Source organism: Hibiscus syriacus, unplaced genomic scaffold, assembly GCF_006381635.1.
Source record: "Hibiscus syriacus cultivar Baekdansim isolate YM2019G1 unplaced genomic scaffold, ASM638163v2 tig00110984_pilon, whole genome shotgun sequence".
NCBI lineage: Eukaryota > Viridiplantae > Streptophyta > Magnoliopsida > Malvales > Malvaceae > Hibiscus > Hibiscus syriacus.
Window position 1 is genome coordinate 1,241,137 of NW_024062938.1, and position 23,563 is coordinate 1,264,699.

Below are 23,563 nucleotides of genomic sequence, written 5' to 3' on the forward strand. Positions count from 1 at the left end.
TTAACACTACACATCGAGAAATGTTTGATGCATACCCATCTGGAACCTTTATATCCTTCAACACCATGCAAAACACCTTTATATCTTCCATTCGGATGTAATTGCGGATGAAGATCATGTCGAATTCTCATGTCCAATAAGTCAAGTCAACTCTTAAGATTATCTTTAGATTTTCTGCCATCATTCAGAATGGCCCCGATAATATTCTCACAAACATTCTTCTCAATATGTATTACATCAAGATTATGTCTCAAAATCTGATTCTTCCAATAAGGCAACTCGAAGAATATACTCATATTTTTCCACAAGTCTACCTCATTTGGATCATCCTCTACATCAGACTCATCATCACTATGTTGGTCAACTTCAACCTCTTCATTGACCTGCTTTGCCTTTTTCTTTGATCGTGTACTACTTGGTTGATTCATCTTTCCATAAGTAAAATTGATATTTTTCAACATTCTGAATATTTCAGACCCGGTTGTTTGGTCAAGAGATTTTCGAAACTCTTCATCACCATCAAACATATTCTTTTGACATCTAAATCTATTATTATCAGGTAACCACCGACGATGTCCCATATAATAAAACTTCTTTCCGTTAACCAACCACTTCAAATATGTTTGTGCAGCACAACATAGACAAGCATAGCGACCTTTGGTACTCCAACCAGATAAATTTTCATAAGCAGGAAAATAATTAATTGTTCATAATAAAATAGCGCGTAAATTAAAGTTCTCATTCGTTAACACATTTCGACCCCTTCACATAACTGTTTCAACTCTACAATTAGCGGCTGCATGTAAATATCAATATCATTTCCGAGGTCTTTCTCACCAGGGATTATCATGGATAAGATGAAAGATGATTGTTTCATGCAAATCCAGGGAGGCAAATTGTATGGAACAAGTTCAACAGGCCAAGTACTATACGAATTACTCATTATTTTGAATGGATTAAAGACATCAGTTGCGAGACCGAGCCTGACATTTTGAGGATCTCTCACAAAACTTGGATACTTGTTATCAAATGACTTCCAAGCTAAAGAATATGAAGGATGTCGTAATACTCCATCATCGGTTCTGCCATCATGATGCCACCTAATAGACTCAGCAGTCTTGGAGGACATAAACAATCTTTGTAGCCTAGGTATGGGAGGCAAATATCGCAGAATCTTGACCGATTTCTTTCTTAATCGTGCTTGGACTTCATCATCAGTAACATTTTCTGCCTCCCTAGCCATCCATCGAGATTTTCCATATACATGACAAGACTCTTGATTTTTTTGATCACCCCAATACAACATGTAATTATTCGGACAACTATGAATTTTGTCATATCCAAGACCCAAATCTTTTATCATTTTCTTCATATCTTTGCATGATTGAGGGATTTTTGCAAAAGGAAACACTTCTCCTAGTAACTCCAACAATTGTGTAAATGTGTTACCAGTCCACCCTCCCAGGCATTTTAAGTGGAAAACATGAATGCAGAAAGAAAGCTTTGAAAACTTTGATCCCTCATAAAGTTGTTCATTCATTTCATTCAATAACTTGTAAAACTTTGTCGCTTCTCCATTTGGCTCTTCATCACATCCAATTCTTCCCGTCTCAATGAAATCATTAACATCATTCGGACAATAATTTTCTGTAACATACGGCTGATATTAAATGCATCTCGTAACATCCCTTCCATGTCATCTTCTCTGAAAGTTGGATGGTGAGAAGGAGCATGATAAGTCGAATAACTCATGGAAGCAGATCTATCTGATACAAACTCTCCATGAAAGATCCATTTTCTATACACCAAACAAATCCAAAAACAATTAGATGCTCATACATAACTTCACGAATGTGCCAGTTAATGTTAATACGGTTTTTACAAGGGCAAAGAATCATATTCTCTTGGCTTGCATTCAGAAAAGCTAAATTTAGAAAGTTTTCGACTCCATTTCGATATTCGACGCTTACCCTTGAGAAATCCATCCAACTCTTATCCATTTCGTATTTCTAGAGTTTCAAATTCAAATGTTAATTGCTAATATTATAGATAAATTTAAAACCTAAACAAAAGCATTACATTTAATTTCACAATTTATTGCTAATACTAAAGAGAAAAGTAGAACCTAAACCTCATTATTTGGAATTTGTTCTATGGTATCAACAAGGTGACAAGGATATCATAGCTGTTCAGCTATGTGAGGTATTATGTGCTTTTTAAACCTCATTTTCGATATCAGCTGGTATGACCAATTATGGAGTTGCAAATGGAAGGTAGATTTAATGTCCGGATCTACAACAACTAGTACAATAGTTAACTAAGGGGAAATTTATCTCTAATATATGCATACTCAAAACTTTGTGTGCAAGCTATTGGATAGGAGTCATGGAGCAGTATGGACAACAACTTCACCACCAAGTGGTCCATTGTCTTTGAGAATGCTACTGAGTGGAGAGGATGGAGATGAGTCATGGATTGTTCCTATTAATAACATACTAGAAAATTGGAAAGGTGGAGAGACATATGACACAAGAGTTCAAATTAGTGTCTAGGAATATGTACTAGGTTCTTTCAGTTCTTTGTTTAGCAATACAAGTAAAAGAATAAATTCACAGGCTTTCCTAGAATGTGTAGTTTCATCATGCTTTATAGGTTAGCATATAATTATTTTTTGTCAAAGAAAGGAATGACAAACTTTAGTAAGATAAATTCTTATGTAATGTATTTATTACTAATGAAATTTTATGTTTCTTAATAAAAAAATCAAATTTCTCAAATAAGTCATCATAGAAAACAGCACTATCCATATAGTCTAGGAAAAGACCTTGACTTGCACTATAAACATATTTTTTCCAGTTTTACAAATATTCATCCATTTCCACTTGTGCATAGTTTCCTGATTTTCTCCACAAGTATGTTATCTATTAGTATACAGTACGAAAAAAAATTTCATAATGGTCATGACAGTTTAACATACCCTATTTGCTCAGGCAGGAAATGCTGCAGCAATTCTTAAATCCCAAATAATAATTAACAAAGATGACCTGGTATCCTTAGGCATAATGCTACTTCTATTAGTTCCAAATAGCTAAGGTATGATTAAACCTATTAAATCAACAATAATACACTGTCTACTGCCTTATCTTTCTGGTGTTTAGAAGCACAAAATAATCAGCTCGTAATAGACAGAGAAACATCCTTAGTGAAATGACTTAGTACTGCGTGAATATCTGAACGCTAACACTATGATCTTCAATATTCATGAAAATAAAGCAAGGTCAATATTAAGATAAGAAAAAAAAGAATGAAAGGTTTAGTGAAGTTAATAAAGAATCGAACACTGCAAGGAACATAGGAAAAACAATTGATGGAGGTGGTCAGATTGATCATAAGGCTGAGTAGAGACAGATTATCGGTTCTTTCAGCCTTGTTAAAACATTGTTTTCTTTTGATAAATAAATAAAATTGTTACTTAATCCAAAAATGATATGTTATAGTTGCAAACAATATCAAAGATGGCATGATTTGGTGAATTTCTTCACTTGAAGCAAGCTGAGAAAGATGGGAAGTTCTCCAACTAGAATATGAAATATATCGCATAGCTAAACCAACTTCCTATATCTCAGTACACTAATCCCCTGTAATAAGCTACTGGGTTCATACAGTTGCACAACTAACATATCTCAGGCTGATGCCGAGAAGTAGAACTAAATAAATTTGAGCAATGAACCAAGAAGATGAAAAAGAACATGAACAACAGAGGAATGTAGATGTAAAAATGGTGAAATTTTCACCTCAAATCACAGAGTTGAGCGTTGATGGCGTAACGATGGCGGTGATCACGAGCAGCAGCAGGAACGACAGCTTCAAGCGGCGATGACCAGCAGCAGTTGAGTACGGGCAGCGACGGTGTAGGTGATAACGAGCAGCAGCAGGAACGACGGCTTCAAGCGGCGGCGACCAGCAACAGTTGAGTACCAAGCAGCGACGGTGTAGGTGATGACGGCTTCGAATGGCAACGGGGAGAAGTTGTTTTCGATCGTAAATCTCTAGGATGATTGAAATTAGGTTTAGAATTAGATGGAAAGGGGAAATGGTCTCGCAGGATTTTAGAAATCAATAATGCGGCGTTTTTTATTATGTACCTATTGTTGCGTTTGTAAATAAAAACGCCACCAAAGGGTATGAGACGACAACAATTGCGGCGTTTGTAATCCAAACGCAGCTATAGTTATACTCTATTGCGGCATTTTTTAATAAACGCAACTAATGTCCATATATATTGCGGCGTTTGTGTCTAGAAATGCCGTAACAATTCAAATATATTGCAGCGTTTGGTGAAAAACACCACTATATAGTACACCTACTGCGACATTTGTTATAAACGACACTAATGTCTAAATTTTTTGCGGCGTTTGCGTTTAAAAATGCCACTAAAGTAAAATATGTTGCGGCATTTGTTAAAAAACGCCATTATATATTACACCTATTACAGTGTTTGTATATAAACGCCGCTAATGTACTATTCATTAGCGGTGTTTTTTTTTATATAAATGCCGCAAAAGGTTATATATATAGCAGCGTTTTTGGATACAAATTCCGCTAAATACCTTTATTTATATAAGATTAACATATTTTAAATATTTCATTTCTTCTATACATAAACTAAATTTACAACCATACATTTTAATTAAGACAGAAGTTATGCATAAAACTACTTAACAACAAAATACATTACAATTTATAAACATTAAAGTTATGCATAAACAATCTTCACCATATTGTTCACTACAATTTAGTATTCATTGCTCCTTCATGGGGAAAGGACGTAGGAAAGCTATTTTCCTTGTTTAACAACGCATCGTTAAGTTTTTCCTCCGTGTAAACTCTATATGGAGAAACTCTTCATCCATTTCACCAAATAAATCTCCTACCTCCGGTTCACCAAGAAGACTCCTTTCGCGCTTCAGTGCTTCACTTGAAACTGATAACGCCCCTCCACCTATAGTATGAAACTTGATTGGAGGTGGCTAGGGAACTGAATCAAACATTAAAATAAATTTAAATAGATGATATAAACATTTACTTGTAGTAACAGTAGAGACAACATCGTCTTCATTGAGGATCGATACTGCTTTTGCAATTGAAGATTCTTTCAACGCCACAGAGTTACCGAATTCGGTTCTAAACATAGGGTATTTATCCATTCCTCTATCATCGTTCTCAATAAGCTTTGAAGATCCTACATGCGTACGATCTATGAAATTTGAGTGAGCGTACAAAAAGGGAAATATAGCGACAGAAACATTCATAGATTATTACCTTCAAGTAGGAGATCGACCATGGAAGGGTATGAAGCAATAGGAGTTCCTTTTGAGTCATCATCGAGTTTCGATGGAGAGACCGGACCGATAGCCTCCCAACGATAATTTGATCTATCGTCAGAGCAAATACGCCACGTAGACATTCCGACGATAATTTCTCTTACTCAAGGCAACACCTGGTCTTTTTTTTCTCTCAAATACGTTAGTTTTCTGGGTTTTCCCCATTTTCAGAATACCAACAAAAACAAAAATTAAAAAGATCATTAGTGATAAGAGAAATCAAACCGTGGAATTGTGTTATAGTTCGTCGGTGAGAGGGTTGATTTGGTCGCCGGGACAGATAAAAGACGATGTCGCTTGGAATCATGTGAGGGTCGTTGTTGTACCAGAGAAGAAACTATGAGGGAGGAAGAGTTGAAATGAGTTTAGGGTTTAGGTAGGAGAAAAGGAAGTACAATATATTTAACATTTTGCGCCACTATATCACATGTTTTTTGCGGCTTTATAGAAAAAACGCCACTATTGATTAACACTATTGTGGCGTTTGTCAAAAATGACGCTAAAGTATTATTTATTACGGCGTTTATTCAAAAAAAACGCCACTTAAACAACCATATTACAACGTTTTAGACAAAACTGTCGCTAATTTACCACTCTATTACGGCGTTTGTGGTATAAACGCAGCTAAATTAACACTATATTGCGGCATTTGGCCTAAAACGCCGCTAAATGTCTACTCTATTGCGGCATTTTTACTAAAAATGCCGCTATTGATTAACCCTTCTGTGGCGTTTGTCTAAAAACGACGCAAAATTATTCTTAATTGCGGCGTTTGTTGGAGCAACGCCACTATATACCACCCTATGGCAGCGTTTTTGGTAAAAACGCCGCTATATTTCTACTCTATTACAGCGTTTTAAGAAAAAAAACGCCACCAAAGTCTCAATTTGTGTCATTTGGATTGAAAACACTACTATATGTTTAACTTTTGTGACGTTTACTCTCCAAACGCTGCTACATAACAGTTTTGTTGTAGTGATGGCATGATATACGATGTATTGATATGAGGAATGGGGATGTGATGGCTAGAGAAAGGACAAACATACTCATTCTGGAATATCGGATCGATCCGCATAAAAAGGGCTACGTATTCTCATGCAACCTTATTATATTAATGTTTTGATAACATCCTGCCTTGGAAGGAGAGATTGGTAGGAGTTGACCATGCCTGCCTAATCTTCTCAGCTCTCCATAAGCACATCAAACAAAGAATTTTCCCCGTCTCTTTTCATCATCTTCACATCATCTTCACATGCACCACCTCCATTGTCTCTCCCAAATTCATTTTTTTAACTTCTCATGCATACAGCAGAGATATTGTTTTGTAAATGTTTCGGCAATTCAAGCATGCATATGATGTTTTCCCCCGAACAATATTACAGTTGATGGCTTGATGCTGATGAGTATGCCGTGTGAAAACTTTGTAATTAAGAATCTCATAGTCAAAATTCAGCATTTTTCACGGAAAACAAAACCCCAGAATCACATTGAGTTTGGTGCTCAGAGAATCACGATCATGGAAGCTGTGATGTGGAGGTAGCTTTGAATCCGATATGCTTTGAGAACCAGCAAATTTCATATATTATATACATTTAACATCTTGTGGGAGAGGCAGAGGAATCTTGGGAGTAGCCCATAAAATACAAGGCTTGTCCTTATTAAGAGCTAGCAGCCATATGGGTAATGAGGGACAAAGACAAATCCGTGATCACCGACAGCAGGAATCAACTGCACTGTCTTCCCCAACACCCATACCTTTTCGAGGGCTTTGAAATTTCTCCAAATATACGTACTATATATGAAGGTATCCCATGTATGTGGCTATGTGCATGACATGTATGTATCAGTCATCATCCACAGAATATGATCTGGGTCCGCTATGTATGAAGAAAAATATTATTTCCACCAAGTACTGAGTGCTTTTAGGGTTTGTACTTTCCATTTGGAATAGATTGGGAAACCCAGTTCTACACTCTTCCAAGCTATGGAACCTTCTTTCTCACAGACTTGTACTTGAATTGTTCAAATCAACTTGCAAGAATATCATGATGAAGAAGAATCCATTGAAGCTGGATGAAGATAAGGAAGGTGATGATGGAAGTAAAGTCAAAGATGGTACAAGTTCAAGCAACAGCATAGTTGAAGAAGGTGAGAAGAAGGCGAATTCAAATGCAGTTCGGCCGTATGTGAGATCAAAGATGCCAAGGCTACGATGGACCACCGAGCTTCATCTTTCGTTTGTTCGAGCGGTGGAGAGACTCGGCGGTCACGAGAGTAATATCCTTGCATCCATTTACTACATTCATAGTAGGGATTTAAATTACAGTGACAGTCATGATTTAACGGTTACGAATAACTTTGCTACTGCTATACAGCGGGTGCTATTGCAATAGCGAACCGCTATTCAAATCCCGATTCGTAGATTTTCAACTAACTAATATGAATAGTGTTGATGGTCTGAGAAAGAATGTGGTCTTAGGCGGTTCATTCTCTCTGGACTGAATGAAAAGTCGCAATCAGTGTTGATCCAGAAAAAAGAGAAAAAATAGAGAATACAATAAACAGACACCAAGTCTAATCTAAGGAAGATGAACTTTTACGATGACCACCTTTCTAATCAAACCATCTACTAATAAAAAGCAAAATATCCTTTTAAATTGGTGTGCTCTTTGGTGTGTAGGAGCTACTCCAAAGCTGGTCATGCAACTAATGAACATCAAGGGTCTTAGTATTTCTCATGTCAAGAGCCATTTACAGGTGCTTTGTTAAAATCTAGATATCAACCATTGAAGTCTTTAATGGGATTGTTCTGATTTCGATTTTTTTATTTTATTTTTTGAGTATCTAGATGCATCGGAGCAAGATGATCAATGATCAGGGTCAAGGTACGAATAGCTCTTGTTAGGGTCAGTGACCGTTCTAGAAATATTTTAGGTTAATTAGTTTCTACAAATATTCTCTAACAATACCATCTATCATGGTATATGTGACAGTTCTAAACAACAGGCACCTTTTGGGAAGTCGTCTCTGGCATCAGTCCAAGGTTCACGATCATCTAAGAGTAATCAGGTATAGTATAGACTGAGCATTTTATTCCTTTGTAAGTTAAGTCTCCTAATGTTTCTGGCACTAACATATACAGCGATATTCCATGGAGTGCTGTCCATGGGAATTCAATGTCCGATTCTTACTTGAGTAATTGCATAAATAGTACAAGGAAAACTGGTTTTAGTCATTCAAACATGAATGAAGAGTTTGGTTCAAACACAAGGAATGAGGCTGTCTATATGAATAATAACTTCATCTTCAACCAGCAACCTGTCGGGGAAATGGAAGAGCTTCAGGACCAACTACAAATGCAGCCAATGGTAATGCATACGCATCCCACTTCTGCAAACAAATGGCTAGGAAGAGGAGAAGAAAGGCAAAGAATAAACAAAAGAAAACCGGCTGAGGAGGACCTTGATTTGAGCCTCTCATTGAGCTCAAAGCTGAAGCAACAAGTTAGGAGAAATATATCAAATGAAGAAGAAGAAGAAGCCGCCAATAGCAATTTGTCTCTTTCATTAGCTTAAACTGGCAAGTACCCTGGATCTGACTACATGAATTAGGGATAATTCTAGTGAGATCTTGCTGGTACTTGTCCAAGGAAAAAGAAAACACATTACTATTCATAGAGTGCCCGAGTCATTTTTCTTGTAGTGATGATTTAACTTTGTTTTCAGGTTTCTGTGCTCAAATGCATGTTTTAGTTCAAATAAAATTTCAAGTGCCAACTTAAAGGCCATGATCTTGACATACATCATAGGCTTCAAGTGAATTTTCATTTGCTCTTTATTTTCTTAGTTTCTGCATAAATTTCTGATTTTACCTCATTTTTCTTTTCTTTCACCATAGGTGAGTTGTTAATATAATTTATTCCACCCTCAACTTTTATATTCTCCATCTCTTGAGGTGATCTCAAATCTCCCTCAAAAACTACAAATGTCATCAAAGTGCAATTTCTTTGTAAGACTAAGTGTTTGGGACTCCTTTACCAAGTCTAGTAAATAACTTGCTTTTATAACATGACTCGTAGGTTCGTTTTCTTCAAATTGCTCACTATAACAAATCTTTTTGCTACAAAATGATTCATCGATAACGTCACGTTTAGAACAAGTTATGAGTTTAGACCACTTACCACGCTAATTTTTTTCTTGAAAATAAGATTTATATGAACATTCATTAAGACCTTTTTGACCACAATAGAGGCGTATAATTCCAAAATAAGTGAAATCAAATGCGTTGCTCCAAGACACTTGAAAAGAAACAAGAAACAAACCTAACTTGTTAACACTAACAAAGAAAAAATTTAGGAAAAAGGCATCAAAGGTCCCTGTAATTAAAAAAAATAATGTGGTTATCGTATTATTTTTTCTCTCAATGTGACTCTCCAATTCAAAAAATAAACCAAATGTGGCCCTTTGATCAATGTTTTTCACCATTATTTTCTCTCTCAACGTGACTCTCCAATTCAAAAATAAACCCAATGTGACCCTTTGATCAACGTTTTTCACCATTATTTTTTCTCTCAATGTGACTCTCTAATTCAAAAAATAAACTCAATGTGACCCTTTGATCAACATTTTTCACCATTGACTGTTAAGGTACTGATGTGGTGATTTACAGTGTTGATATGGTAGTCTACGATGTTGATGTGTAGTCCACGGTTTGATAACGTGGCGGATGGGTTAAATGGTAACTCAAACATAGCAGATGGACTACCACGTCAGCACCGTAGACTGTTAGGTCAAGACCTTGAACTGTCATATCAGCACCGTAATGATCAACAACAAAAAATGTTGGTCAAAATGTCACATTAGTTTTGTTTTATAAGTTAGAGAGTAATAAAAATAATATGAGTGTCATATTAATTTTTTTTTTCAAAAAGTACAAGATCCTCAAATGTCTTTTTATCAAAAATTTACTCATTGAGACAAGTAGTTAATCTTGTAAGTTTTAAAGTCGTTTCAACAGTGACTAATCTCAAAGAATATATAGTGCGGTGATCATTCTAGTAAACCATACCTAAGAACTAAGAGGCCATAAGATAAGAATGTTGGATTAAAATCCATAATTATGGGTACATATTTATAATGTACATTGTTATCATAAAATATGACATAAATTAAGTAATCAATTATGTTATAAAGTCATAAGATATTAAAAGTGTCATAGAAATAAAAGTCTAGATATTATTAAAGTTGTATTTATAATATGATAAGGAGCAGAGTTATAAGTATAAACAATAACTGATTTTTAAATCAACTATATAAAGGGTTATGGTCCCCAATATATAGACAATCTTGTATTTACCCTTATCCCCTTCAGAGAGTTTATACTTAAAGAAATAATCAATCTAGTATTAAAAGTGTCATGAAAATAAAAATGTCGATACTAATATTTTTTTGTTCTTGATAATTTGACATGATTAGATCATGGTTGTTTTTCATATTCATTATGATTTTAGTTCTAACAAAAACGCCGGACAGAAAATGATGTTTCTTGCACGGATGAAGGAAGGTGTAGCATTACTGTTCCTATTAATACAAGAAACAAGAAAGGGTTAGAAAACTAAAACAAATGAAGATTAAATCTAAGAATAAAAAAAGTGCAGAAAACTTAAAAACCACAAATTGAATAAAACAATTTTTTTCTTCATAAAGAGCATATTAGAGAATGCATCAAATCATAGCAAACAAAATGAATCACTGATTACACTTGTTAGCCTCTGATTACAAGTGTCCACTACAAGAAAATATACCTTTAATGACACACGCTAATTTATGACTTACAAAAAATGTGTGTCATTAAAATAATGTCATGTTTTTTAAAATATGAACGGTTTATGATCTACAATAATGTGTGTCATATTTAATAGTCATAATCAAAAAATTTTGTAAAAACACGGAGTACAGTTTTAATTGTGTGTCATCTTTAAAAGTCCTATTTTAATTTTTTTTCCCCTCTATTATTTTCATCTTTTCCCGCTCCTTCCCTCACGCCGCTTGCTTCCCCATTTTTCTCTTTTTCTCTTTGCAACCTTCCACTGGTTTGGCCATTCACCGCAGACGAGGGAGTCAAAATTTAAGGGTTTCCACATGTATTCCTCGTTCTCTATTCTAATATTTGGGGTTTTGTTATTTCTATTTTGTCTGAAAATATTGAAAGTAAAGCAACTGCAAGATCGTATTCTAAAGTTGTTAAATGCCGTGTTGATAGTATTTCATGTGCTGGTAGAGCCGGTGATGGAAATATAGATTTTAGTTATTGTAACAAGGATTTAGACTATAATAATTCATCTTATAGTTCAGTGTCAGTTTGTAGTTTAGGATCCGAAAAGGTGCCCTCTTCCCAAAAGCTAGACTTGTCAATTCCTTCTATGAAGGACGAAGGTTCTGGTGGTAGTTCAACTATGATCCAAATTCCATCTTCACATTCTGGAAGCAGCAAGAGTGTCGTTGGAGGCAGATATGAGATTTCTCCCAAAATCCATCCCAAGTTAGAAGAAGATATTGAGGGCAGTAGCGAGAACCCACTGGATAAAACTGGTGAGTTTAATGTTATTAATGCTATTGATCAGTTACTGTATGCGAGAAATGCTTCGGAAAGTTTCTGAAGGTGATTGGCTCTGTGAAGAATGCAAGCTGGCTGAGGAAACTGAAAACCAAAAGCAAGGTTAGTTTTCAAACAGAGAATAAAAATTACACCCAGACAAAATCATGTGCTGACATCCTTTTGCGATTGAATTTTCAAGGTTTGGATGCTGAGGGGAAAATGGAAAATAAACTTATCTCAAGTACACATATCTTAAGTAAGAGACATATTGAAAATCTAGAGGGTGCTTCAGCTCCAAAAAGACAGGTTGTTGATGGATCACCAAGATCATTGAGGCCCAACGAAGTATCTTCTTTGTCTCGAGGGAGTTCATTTAAGAACTTAGACAAGGGGAAAGTGAGGCCATCACCGTAAATTTCTCTTGGCAACCATTCTGGCAATGATATGTAGGAAGTTGTATGCTCTTTGACTTCTGGTCCACGGCTGCAAACACCAAAGGGTAAGTAAATTAATTTTTTTATCTTATCTAAAATTTTCCCTATGTTAATTTTAACATTGGCATAATGTTCTCATTGTTACAGGGAGCTTATTGAAATGCAGTTCATTTAATACCTTAAATTCCAATTCTAAGGTGAAACTTGTGATGAGGTTATTGTTCAGAAATGAGAAAGTGCTTGAGAACATACATCACTTTATAGCAAGGAACCTGCTAGAATGATGGGAAAAGATTATGGTTTTTATTGAGGTCATACTGTGCTAACAACCCTTTTAAATCCCTCGTATACTGAAATGCCAGATCTATTAGTGAATCCAAAATTGGTAGTTATAACTCTGGGCCTGAGAGAGGTTTAGGAGTGAGGTTTCATTTTAACCAAGGTTTAGGATGACTTAGTCCTGAAAAAATAGTTTCCTTGCTATATTTGTTTTGATTTGGTCATCTCTAATATTGCTTTTTAATATCACTTATCAATAACTGTATACTGGAATAGTTGCTTATATTATCTGCTTCTTGAATGCGTATTGTCAATAATTTTCAGAGTACTATAAGTGTTCCACCTGCCTCAAACTCAAGACTTTCACCGCTACCTCTGGAACATGCCGGTTTCAGTTATGACCATGGGGCAATAATTGATATTCCTCTTGATACAGCTTCAGGAGGATCACATAATCAGGTTGGTAAAGAAATGTCTCTAAATTTCATTTACATTATTCGGTTAAGCCCTGAATCTCACTTCCTGGTTTACAGTTTAAATGTAGGATTTAAACAAGAAAGTCCAGGCTAAGGAAGCGGAACTGAAAAGGCAGGAACAGGCATGTTGTATAATAGATTTTACAACATTGAATTCATTTAGGATCTACTGAATCATAGATTTACTTTTTCTCTCATTTCTCTTCTAAAGATGTATCATCGACCTATTTAGAGTTTGATGTAATGAAAGCAAAAATTTATCTCAATAATCTCAGTATCCTAGTATCATAAAACACTGCTAGGATACTTTATCAAGCTGTTGGTGGAATATCATGTGTTTCTCGATCTATTTTAGTGTACTAAGTCATTCGGATGGTTTTAAGCTGCAAGGTCATATTCTTGCACATTTATTTCTCAAATAAATAGAATGAAAGATCATATCATCCCTACAATTTCATTGGTCAGCTTACTCCTTGCATGAAGTGAGGCAGAAAAAAGAAGCAATAGCAAGAGGTAGCTTTCATTTTCCTTTATTTAACTAGTCTCAGTGATCACATTTCATTTTGTTCTCAGCTTCAGTATTTGGTCTAGATTACTCTATACTTTTTTGCAAAATTTTTTACCTTATTTTATTTCTTTTTATGGTCAAAACTTAATTTTTGTCATGAACTACAGTTTCACTTCTCTACTTTGTAGCTGGAATTGTTGTGGAAGAGAAAAATTGGCCACCATTTTTTCTAATCATTCATCATGATATTGCCAGTGAAATTCCAATTCATCTACAAAGATTGCAGTATGTTGCATTTTTGACATTTTTTAAGCATGTAAGTTTTTCCTATATTTTATTTTTTAGGATTCTATGCATGGTACATCTAGGTATCATGCCTTCATTTGTACCATGCTAAATTGCATTGGGTAATTTTTTGTACCATGCTTTTATTTTGTTAACTCTTTAGTTGAAAATGGCTTTGGTGTAAAGCCATGGACTGGAGACAATTCAGTGATTGATGGTGATTCTATGCAGGATTGGTTTTATGCCTTTTGTGGAACATCATAGCCGTTACTACAGCATGGATCAAAGGGGAAGGCTAATTTAGATTTATATTTCCATGTCTTGTTTTTCTTCTTAATATAGCATTGTGATTATGTTGTGTGTTCCTTATTATTGCTTAGGTGTTAAGATCTGGTTATTGTCTATCATCTATTTTGTAGCAGGAGTACCAAGAGCCTATGTATTTCGGTATCGCCCACAGTTATCGAAACATTATAGTATATATTTTGATATATTTCATCAATTTTTATAGGGCAATGAAATTGTACACTACTCAAAGTGGATCTAACAAAAGGGTTAGCCTCAATTGGATCAATATTTTGGTGAGGACTTCAATCGATCATTCCTTATTTAAATTGCAGCTTTCATTTTGACTAATCATTTATTGTAAACTGTTTATAGTGTCCCCGTCAGTCGGGAGGTACCGAGTGTGGATATTATGTTTGTAAGTTCATGAAAGAGATAGTCGAGAACATACTTGAAGTGTTGGTCAATAAGAATGTAAGTAAACTTTTCTGATACATATCTGTCATATCATACATACACATTAGTCATACAACTAACTTGAAGTAGGATGCTATTATTGGAAATTCAGCTATGATAACATCTTGTCTATTCATATTAATAAGAATTGTCAAGCTCTTTTTATTTCTGCTGAAAAACTTATAGTTAGATGCTATTCTAGACTTCTAGTTATCACCTTGTGAATTTAACGTAGTAGAAGATTACATTGATGGTAAACTTATTGTTAGTTGCTTCTATTGATAGATCCTGTTGTAAGTAATGAGTGAATTCTTGATTCTAATTACACGTGTTAAGCATGTCACAATCGGGACTAGTTTTCGATATATGAATCAATGTCTAAAGGAACAATTATATTGGGGAATAATGCCTCTCGTGGATAATGTGAGACACGTACTAGACTTAAAAGAGAAATTTGATTTTTTCAAGTACTCTAGATGAAAAAGGATACAAGTAAACTGCTGAAGGTGGAATAATGAGGATCAATAAGAACTCTCTTGTGGTGATAAAAGGTCAAAAAATGATTGTCGAGTTTTTTGTCTTGTAGATTCAATAGTTCTAGATGATGCAATTGTTACTTTCATTTTCTTGTTGGATGCTAAATGGAGAAAAATGGGATTTTATGATGAATAAGACATATTGAAGCTTTTAAAGTATCCCTTAAATAACAGTGTAACTGTGAGAAATGAAAAGTAAAGCTTTTAAAGCTTAAGATACCTTTACCACGAATTTACTTGATTTTTTATTCTTTTCATATTATTTAGTGATGAGTGATGACTTGATAACCATAAATGAAAATGTTTGCTCTTTACAAATGTTTGGACTACTTTATGTTCTCACCTGAAGATAGTTGATGCTTGATTAATACATGCAAAGTATTAATTCCTATATGTCATCAGCATATGGTTCAAATAAAGAGTGGAAACCAAAGGTGATCAACTCTAATTTTGGGAAGGGTTCGAGAACAGTTGGTGCATCTGATGTTCCTACTAGTTTAGTTGAAGTCAATGCTTATTCGCAGCCTGTTTCAAGAGTTCTCGACTCTGAAGAAACAACTTCAAAATTGCAGAAGAAGCTAGAGGAGTTGCATCTCCCGCAACGTCAACATGTTTGATATTCACAAAGAATGGGTATCTTATGTGGAAAATTGTATTATGTCGTGATATTTTGTATCGACATATGATTACAATATTTTTGTTAACTTGATGTTATTATATTGTATGCAAATGGATTCCTTATATATAATATGATATATATATTTAGTATTATGAGGCATTAAATGTGATTTAGTTTGATTGTTTTTCAATCTACAATATATATATATATATATATATATATATATATATATATATATATATATATATATATATATATATATATATACAACATACAATCACGAAACACGAATGTGTGTCATCTTTTCTAATGGCGTTTGCTTCAATGACACGCAATGTAAGTCATAAATACGTGTCATAAATTTATGACACACAAATGTATGTCGTCTTCATTTATGACGGGGGCTTCAATGACGCGCAATGAGCGTCATAAATGTGCGTCATAAATGCGTGTCATAAATGCGCATCATAAATTTATGACGCATAGTTGCGCGTCATCTTAAATTCATGTCGGTGGCTTCAACGACATGCAAATGTGTGTCATCCGTACCCATAGATGACGCGCAATGCGCGTTATTAAAGGGGTTTTTTCTACTAGTGGTCTTTTGGTTATCAACAGAAAAAAATTACAAACTCTATAAATAGTTGAATTATATGTGCTAGAATTGTCACGCCATTACATGGGTAATACTATTTAATTTCTTTCTTAGAAAAATATTTTAACTTTTAATTTAAGAAATAATAATAGTTTTGACATTTTATTGGGACATATAAAATTCAAACAATTATTAATTTATTAACTAACGTTGACTACCCTAGCGTCAAGTTGCATTGCATGTGCTCAAAAGTCATCCATTAAAAATAAGGTTAAAAAGTATTTAAACAGTCTCCAAACTTTTAGGGCATTTATATTTTGGTCACCCAACTTTTTAAACTTGCAACACAGTCATCAAATATTTAGTTCGTTTTCAGTAAGGTCCCTGTTGTTACCTTCTGTTAGTTCGGACTGACGTGGCATGTTAACTCTGTTAACCTTCTTTTTCCTCCTATTCTTCTTCTTCATCCTCTTTCGTTAACCACTACTCTATTTTTTGAGCCAACTTCAAAAATATTTGTTCAACAAATCAAATATTATCATAGCATGTGTTGATCACTGCTGGTAAAAAATAGGCTGGACATAGTCCCAGGATCCCACAATGGGCTTTTATCCTCAATAACTCATTTCCCTACAAACATCCAATGCTTGATCAAAACATTCATTTTGAATTACAAGAAATATCTCTAATTGGCATTTCATCGAGCTTCGACCAAATAACTACACTTGGAATACATAACAATAATCCCATTCCATAGCTTTTTGTCATGACGTTGAAGAAAACTTTGTTCCTCTCATCCAATTCTCATCAAGCTGCATAGGCCCACATCAATTTGATGGCTATAGATGGGTTGAAGCGAAGATGTTGAACATTTAATATCTTGGAATTGAGTTTTTTTTAATGTTCTGATATATGGGTATTAGTCTAGCATCTTACCGCAGAAATCTTCATTGAGAATACTCTATATTTTAGGAGCTTTGGCTGGTTTGTGTTTCACTTACTGATTAGTTTGTTCATTAAAGGCTGACAGATGAGAGGTATAAAGCTGGGGTTATGGAGCTTTAGCAATATATTAACAGTTTAGGGAATCTTGATGTTGTTACTTCGATGACTCTTAAAGATGATACCAAGGTTCGATCACCTGATTCCTCAAGAACTGCCTATGAAGATGAACCAAGACTTATGTTGTTTAGAGAATGGAATTTATTTGATTCAATGTTGTGCTTGTAATACCCCAAATATTAGGTCAAAAAGTGTATTGAACATATTTGAAATTTAATTGAATAAATGGTAAAAGATGAGGAAATGATTTGGAATAGTGTTAGACTAAATTATATCAATAGAGGAATAAAATGGCATTTTGGTCCTTTAAAGGAAAATGAATTTTAAATTCATTTTCTTTAATAGGGTATTAAAGTAAGGGAAAGGGGAAAAGAAGATAACCAAATAGTTATTTCTCTTTTCTTCTTCTTCCTGTGGAACAAGCTCTCCCCCATAGCAAAGGTGAGGTTTTATTTGGATAGTTTATTCTTCCATTTTTGATTGGTTTTTGATGCATTGACTATTATAGAGGGTTAAGGAAAGATAATATAGGAGTAAACCTAAAAGATATATGAAATATGAGAGATTTAAAGAAATGGGTTTTGTAATGATATGTTATGATATGAGTGTTTATTGATGTTTACTAGTAGATTTGACTTGTCAATGAAGTAAAAAAGATATTAGAAGCATTGGATGAGTTTAAAAACAAGTTAGAAAATATGGTGTGATTCTTAGATTCAAGTGAGCTTAAGGGATTTTTGATTTTTAAGAAGCTAAATGAAGGAAAGTTAATAGGGATAAGTAGAGAAGAGTTTAATAGTATTATTGGGGGTAAACATAAGGAAATTTGACCAAATTTGAGTAAGTTTTGGGCTAAAAATGTAAAATATGGGTAATGGTATAGGTACTGATAGAACAATACCGATACTATAGGCTTAAAATTAGTAGAATTCGCTGAGTAGTATCGATACCGATTCAAATGGTATAGATACCAATAGGGGAGTATCGATACTATGAAGATGGTATCAATACCATTGTTAACAGAATGCATAAATGGTATCAGTACCATAATAGGGTATCGACACTATAGTATAGTAGTATTGATACCACGGTAGGGGTATCGATACTATTGAGCCAGAAATGTGAAGATAAGCTAAGATTGTTATAGAAAATATAATAATGTGTACTCTTGAGTAATGTTTAAGTATAATTGTTAGGAAATATACTAACAATTAATATTGTACATGTCTTTGTTGGATGCTTGAGTAGATCGAAATCAAACTCCTGAGTCAAGCAAAACTAAAGGCAAAGTACCTGAGTAATCAACGTTGTGTTTTGGATACTAGCGAGACAATCCATGTGAGTACATTTAGTATGTATGTATATGTTACGGTAGTCATAGATATATGAGTGATTGATATATGTATGGTGATCACATAATGGTACTGATTGTACAAAAATTTAGGAAATTCATAATTTGTTTATAAATTTCCGTATAAGAACTTTATGTGCAAAAACTAAGAAATTATAGGAATTACTTTATTGGTATTGTGGGTGCAACCCACTTAAATTATAGGAATATTGTGGAAATATTGGATTGGCACTATAGAGATAAACCATAGAGTATATAATGATTTGAAAGAGTTAATTGATATTATGAATAATTATTATAGTAGAAATTGTTCTAAAATAAAATATTGATGGCCTAGTTGTGCATTTGAAAGAAAGATGTCAATTATGCCAGTTAGATGAAAGGCTAAGTGCCTTTGAGGCCTAGTTGTGCATTTGACAGAAATGTGGCAATTATGCCAGCTAGATGAAAGACTAAGTGCCTTTGAGGCCTAGTTGTGCATTTGACAGAAAGGTGTCAATTATGCCAGTTAGATGAAAGGCTAAGTGCCTTTGATATCTAGTTGTGCATTTGACAGAAATGTGTCAATTATGCCAGTTAGATGAAAGGCTAAGTGCCTTTGAGGCCTAGTTGTGCATTTGACAGAAATGTGTCAATTATGTCAACTAGATGAAAGGCTAAGTGCCTTTGAGGCCTAGCTGTGCATTTGACAGAAATGTGTCAATTATGCCAGTTAGATGAAAGGCGTGTCACAAATGAAATGTATAATAGTGTATAAAAGGCATGAAAGTATGTCATAAATGAAATGTATAATAGTGTATAAAAAAGGCATGAAAGGATGCCATAAATGAAATGCATATGGGTGCATTATTGGCATGAAAGGATTCCATAAATGAAATGTATGTGGGTGCATTATCGGCATGAAATGGTGCCATAATTGAAATGCATATAGGTGCATTATTGGTATGAAAGAATGCCATAAATGAAAATGTATAATGGTGCATTATAAGTATGAAGGGATGCTCTTAATGAAAATAAAGAAGAATGACTAAAGAGATAAATAAAAGAAAAGAAAAATATAAGGAAAGATAGGTATGCTAGGCATACTAAAAATAATTAAGATAATGGTGAATGAAATACGGTCTAACCGAGGAGGATTATAGGATCCTTAAAGAATATAGGATTTAGTACGAACTAAATAAATATGACATACTTATGTATACATAAGGATTTCTTTACAATATTATTTCTCACTAAGTAAATACTTAACGTGTGTTGCTTCGATGTGTAGGTAAAATAAGAGACAAATCAAATAAGGAGTGCAGCAGTAGCAACAATATCATCCATTAAGGTTGACTCGTCAGTAACTATAAGTCAATCTGGTTTGTTTTGGAAAAATTTAGTTGGCATGTAATTAAAGTAAGAAAAATGCTCTGAATTATAATTAAGTACAACCTCTTATCATATTTCAATTAATGTTTTTCTTTATATTAAAAATGTTATGTTTTAAGGAAATCTGGAGACAAAATTTTACGGGTTTTTAAAGGAAAAACTTTAAAAGTGATGTGACATATGTATTTCGTGTACGGAAAGGTATACGGGATATGGGTGTTACAGTGCTCCTTATACATTGCTCCTAAGTTGAAGACCTGGAGTGATAATGGCATGAAGAAGCTTAAGTTTCTTCTTGCAAGGGTAAGATTAGCACTTATGGATTACCAGAAGAAGTTCTAGTACATGAATCATGAAGTAAAATAGAAGATGAAAGATCAATTTTGAATAAAATTTTCTTGAATACGAACTTAATTATTTCTACTACAAAACTTTCTTGCGTCTACATGGTTATACATCAAGGGTTTCAATAGCATATATGGTATATGGGGTTATTGCACTGCTTGAATCATTCATGCAATCGGGTGGCACGTGTGCTTCGAAGCAGTTTGGGGCAAGCTTTGGAGCAAGAACCTCGTTAAGGCGGTGGGGACTTTTCAGAAGGTTTAGAGGGAAACAGAGAGTTTGTTGCAAGAAGAAAGGGTCGGCGGAGGCGGCGGTGATGTAGCCGATGTTAATGGAAGAGGAATAGGAAGAGGAAGAATGAGAAGAAGAGGATTAACGGAAGAGGAATAAGAAATTTCACGGAGGTAACATGCCACGCCAATCCTAACTAACGGAAGGTAATGGCAGGGATTTTACTGAAATCGAATTAAAAGTTTGATGACAGTATTACAAGTTTTAAAAATTAGGTGACCAAAATGCAAACACACTAAAATTTCAGGAACTATTTATATACTTTATGCTAAAACTAAATATCTAACCCAACCATGAGATGGTCAAGTGGAATATATATGTTTATATTTGTTGATCAGCTTTGGATATAAAAATCTCCAAATATATATATACACACTTAAGAAATTGTAATCTTTTTAATCTAATCTTTGACACATTTTGAGCACTATGAGTTATCATAAAAACTCTCGATTAAGATTGAGAGACGAGATGGACTCACACACATTCATCTTTTTATTTATCTTTTAATCGAGACAAAATATTTTAACAGCAACCAATTATTAATCACTGCTCGTGATTCTCCCCATAAACCAAAAAAAAAAATAAACCATATATTATAGTTGTAATCCAATTATTCCAATCAACGATATTCGAAACAAATAATTATTGAATTTACAACCGAGAAACAACCAGTAGCTTTTGTTAGTCATAAGTTCATACCTTATTATGGCAATCCCATTCCGTCTTAATTCACAGAATGTTACCACTACATTCACATGGGGAACAGTTGTAAAACATCCATTACTTAAGTAACACGGTGAAGCTTCCAAATGGGGACCACGCGGTCAAACCCAAATAAAACATCGGTGGGAAGCTTCAGAATGAGCCAGCTACCGACGAGGGATTACCTGGCATTTCTATATTTGAAATTTTCCCATAATCACCCTCGTCTTCAATCACCCATTTTCAAGATTTTTTTTATGTCCACCAAGTGTATCTCGAATGATATTATATATCAACCAAATTGTGCACTTTATCAAATACAAAGATCATTTTAAGTTTATTGAGCTACTCTCTGACCGGGGAGGGAATGATGGAATGAAATTGGAAATTGGATATCGCAGGGCAAAGTTGAGGCCCAGAGGAAAAAGGAAAATAATATAGTAAATAAAGGAGTAATTAAAAGACACCAATAAAACATATCCGAGTTTTCTTAAATTACGGAAAAATAGTTGTAATAATAATAAATTATAAGAGATGTAGATTCTCAGTTCTCCCTTTTGTAACCCAATATTGGTACAGATCCGACCACTCGACCATTTTAGCCTTTTTGTGACCTCGTAATTACTACACTGCGCTGAGTTAGAGCCATGACAACAATCAGCAGTCTCCGAATTTGTCCCTTCAATCCGACGCCTAATAATCCCACCCGAACCCGTACACTCCGTTTCCTCTTTTGTCCCACCTGATTCACGTGCGTAACTCCTAACCGCCACCCATCCATCCGATTCCCAATACACCACTCCTTCCGTCGCTAATTTACCTATCCTTTCTCTCACCGAACCTTCCAAGTTTCCCGTACTCTCATCCTCTTTGAACTCCGACCTGCTGAAATCGAGCACGCAACGTGGAGATGGTTCCCCGATCGGAGCCGAAGCCGATCTTACGAATGGATGTTGTAACAGCTGATCGCAGCTCCATCTTTGTTTCAGATCCCTTCTCAAACACTTGTCAACGAAATCTTCACCGAGTTCAGATAACAGAGGCGGTAACCGAGGCAATTCATCCGAGTTAGCAATACGAGCCAACGAGCTGAACCCTTGATCTTCCCAAGCTGGATTTCCGGTGAGCATCTCAATGACGGTGCAGCCTAAGGACCAAACGTCACTCTCCAGTCCTTGATACTCGCCGAGTATAACCTCCGGTGCCATCCATAGAGGGCTTCCACGTGGCGTGATCATGGTACTCCTATCCTTGTCCGCCGCGCATTCCTTTACGATTGCCGATCCAAAGTCGGCGAGCTTCACGGTGGTGAAATCGAGACCGACCAAAACATTCTTCCCTTTCACGTCGCAGTGTATGATGCCTTGGTCGTGCACGTACTTCAAAGCCAGCAACAGGCACCGCGTGTGCCACCGCAAAATCCTCTCATCCAGGTCAGCCGACCGTTGTTTAACAACCGCCACGTCAACAAGAGTGCCACCTGACATGTATTCCACGTGAAGATTCCGGTGAGAAGTGGTCACGTCATCGCCGAGAAAATCAACAACGTAAGGAGATGAAAGGGAACGGAGGATCCTGATTTCGTTCTCCAAACACTCCAATTGGCCGGGAAGACACGTCGACAAGTCGACAGACTTAACAGCGAAAACGGTGCCGTCTGACTCATTGATTGCCAAGCTCACAGTACCAAAGGCGCCTTTGCCTAAAAACTTACCCCTGATCCAAGATGCTTTCTCGCAGCTGCTCTGTTTCTCCATGATCTGACTTTTGAAAACTATTTTTTGCTTGTATTTTTCGAGGGCCCAAATGGGTATTTAAAGATGTGTAAGCCAAATGTTTTTATAATTATATTTGATCCCACGTGGAATTTATAAATGGATAATACGAGTCTTTCTTTTTTTTTTCCTTTGTCGTAGAAGGGAGAGTAGGAAGGTGGGGAGGATGATTCATGGGGCAGGGGCAGGGGCCTCGTGGAGATAATCTAAGC

The 23,563-nt window shown here is 35.1% G+C and overlaps 2 protein-coding genes across 2 annotated transcripts; one reads left to right on the forward strand and one right to left on the reverse strand.

Annotated features, from left to right (window-relative positions):
- The first annotated feature begins 7,429 nt into the window (after positions 1 to 7,429).
- Positions 7,430 to 8,959, forward strand: LOC120148681 (putative Myb family transcription factor At1g14600). The gene is made up of 5 exons (XM_039161727.1): positions 7,430 to 7,658; positions 8,065 to 8,141; positions 8,233 to 8,269; positions 8,378 to 8,453; positions 8,527 to 8,959. Exons 1-5 carry the CDS (start codon positions 7,430 to 7,432, stop codon positions 8,957 to 8,959), a joined length of 852 nt encoding a protein of 283 aa, XP_039017658.1.
- A 12,932-nt stretch (positions 8,960 to 21,891) lies between these two features.
- Positions 21,892 to 23,348, reverse strand: LOC120148652 (mitogen-activated protein kinase kinase kinase 18-like). The gene has a single exon (XM_039161715.1). The coding sequence runs from the start codon at positions 23,331 to 23,333 to the stop codon at positions 21,903 to 21,905; it is 1,431 nt and encodes a 476-aa protein (XP_039017646.1). The 5' UTR covers positions 23,334 to 23,348; the 3' UTR covers positions 21,892 to 21,902.
- Between the last annotated feature and the right edge of the window lie 215 nt (positions 23,349 to 23,563).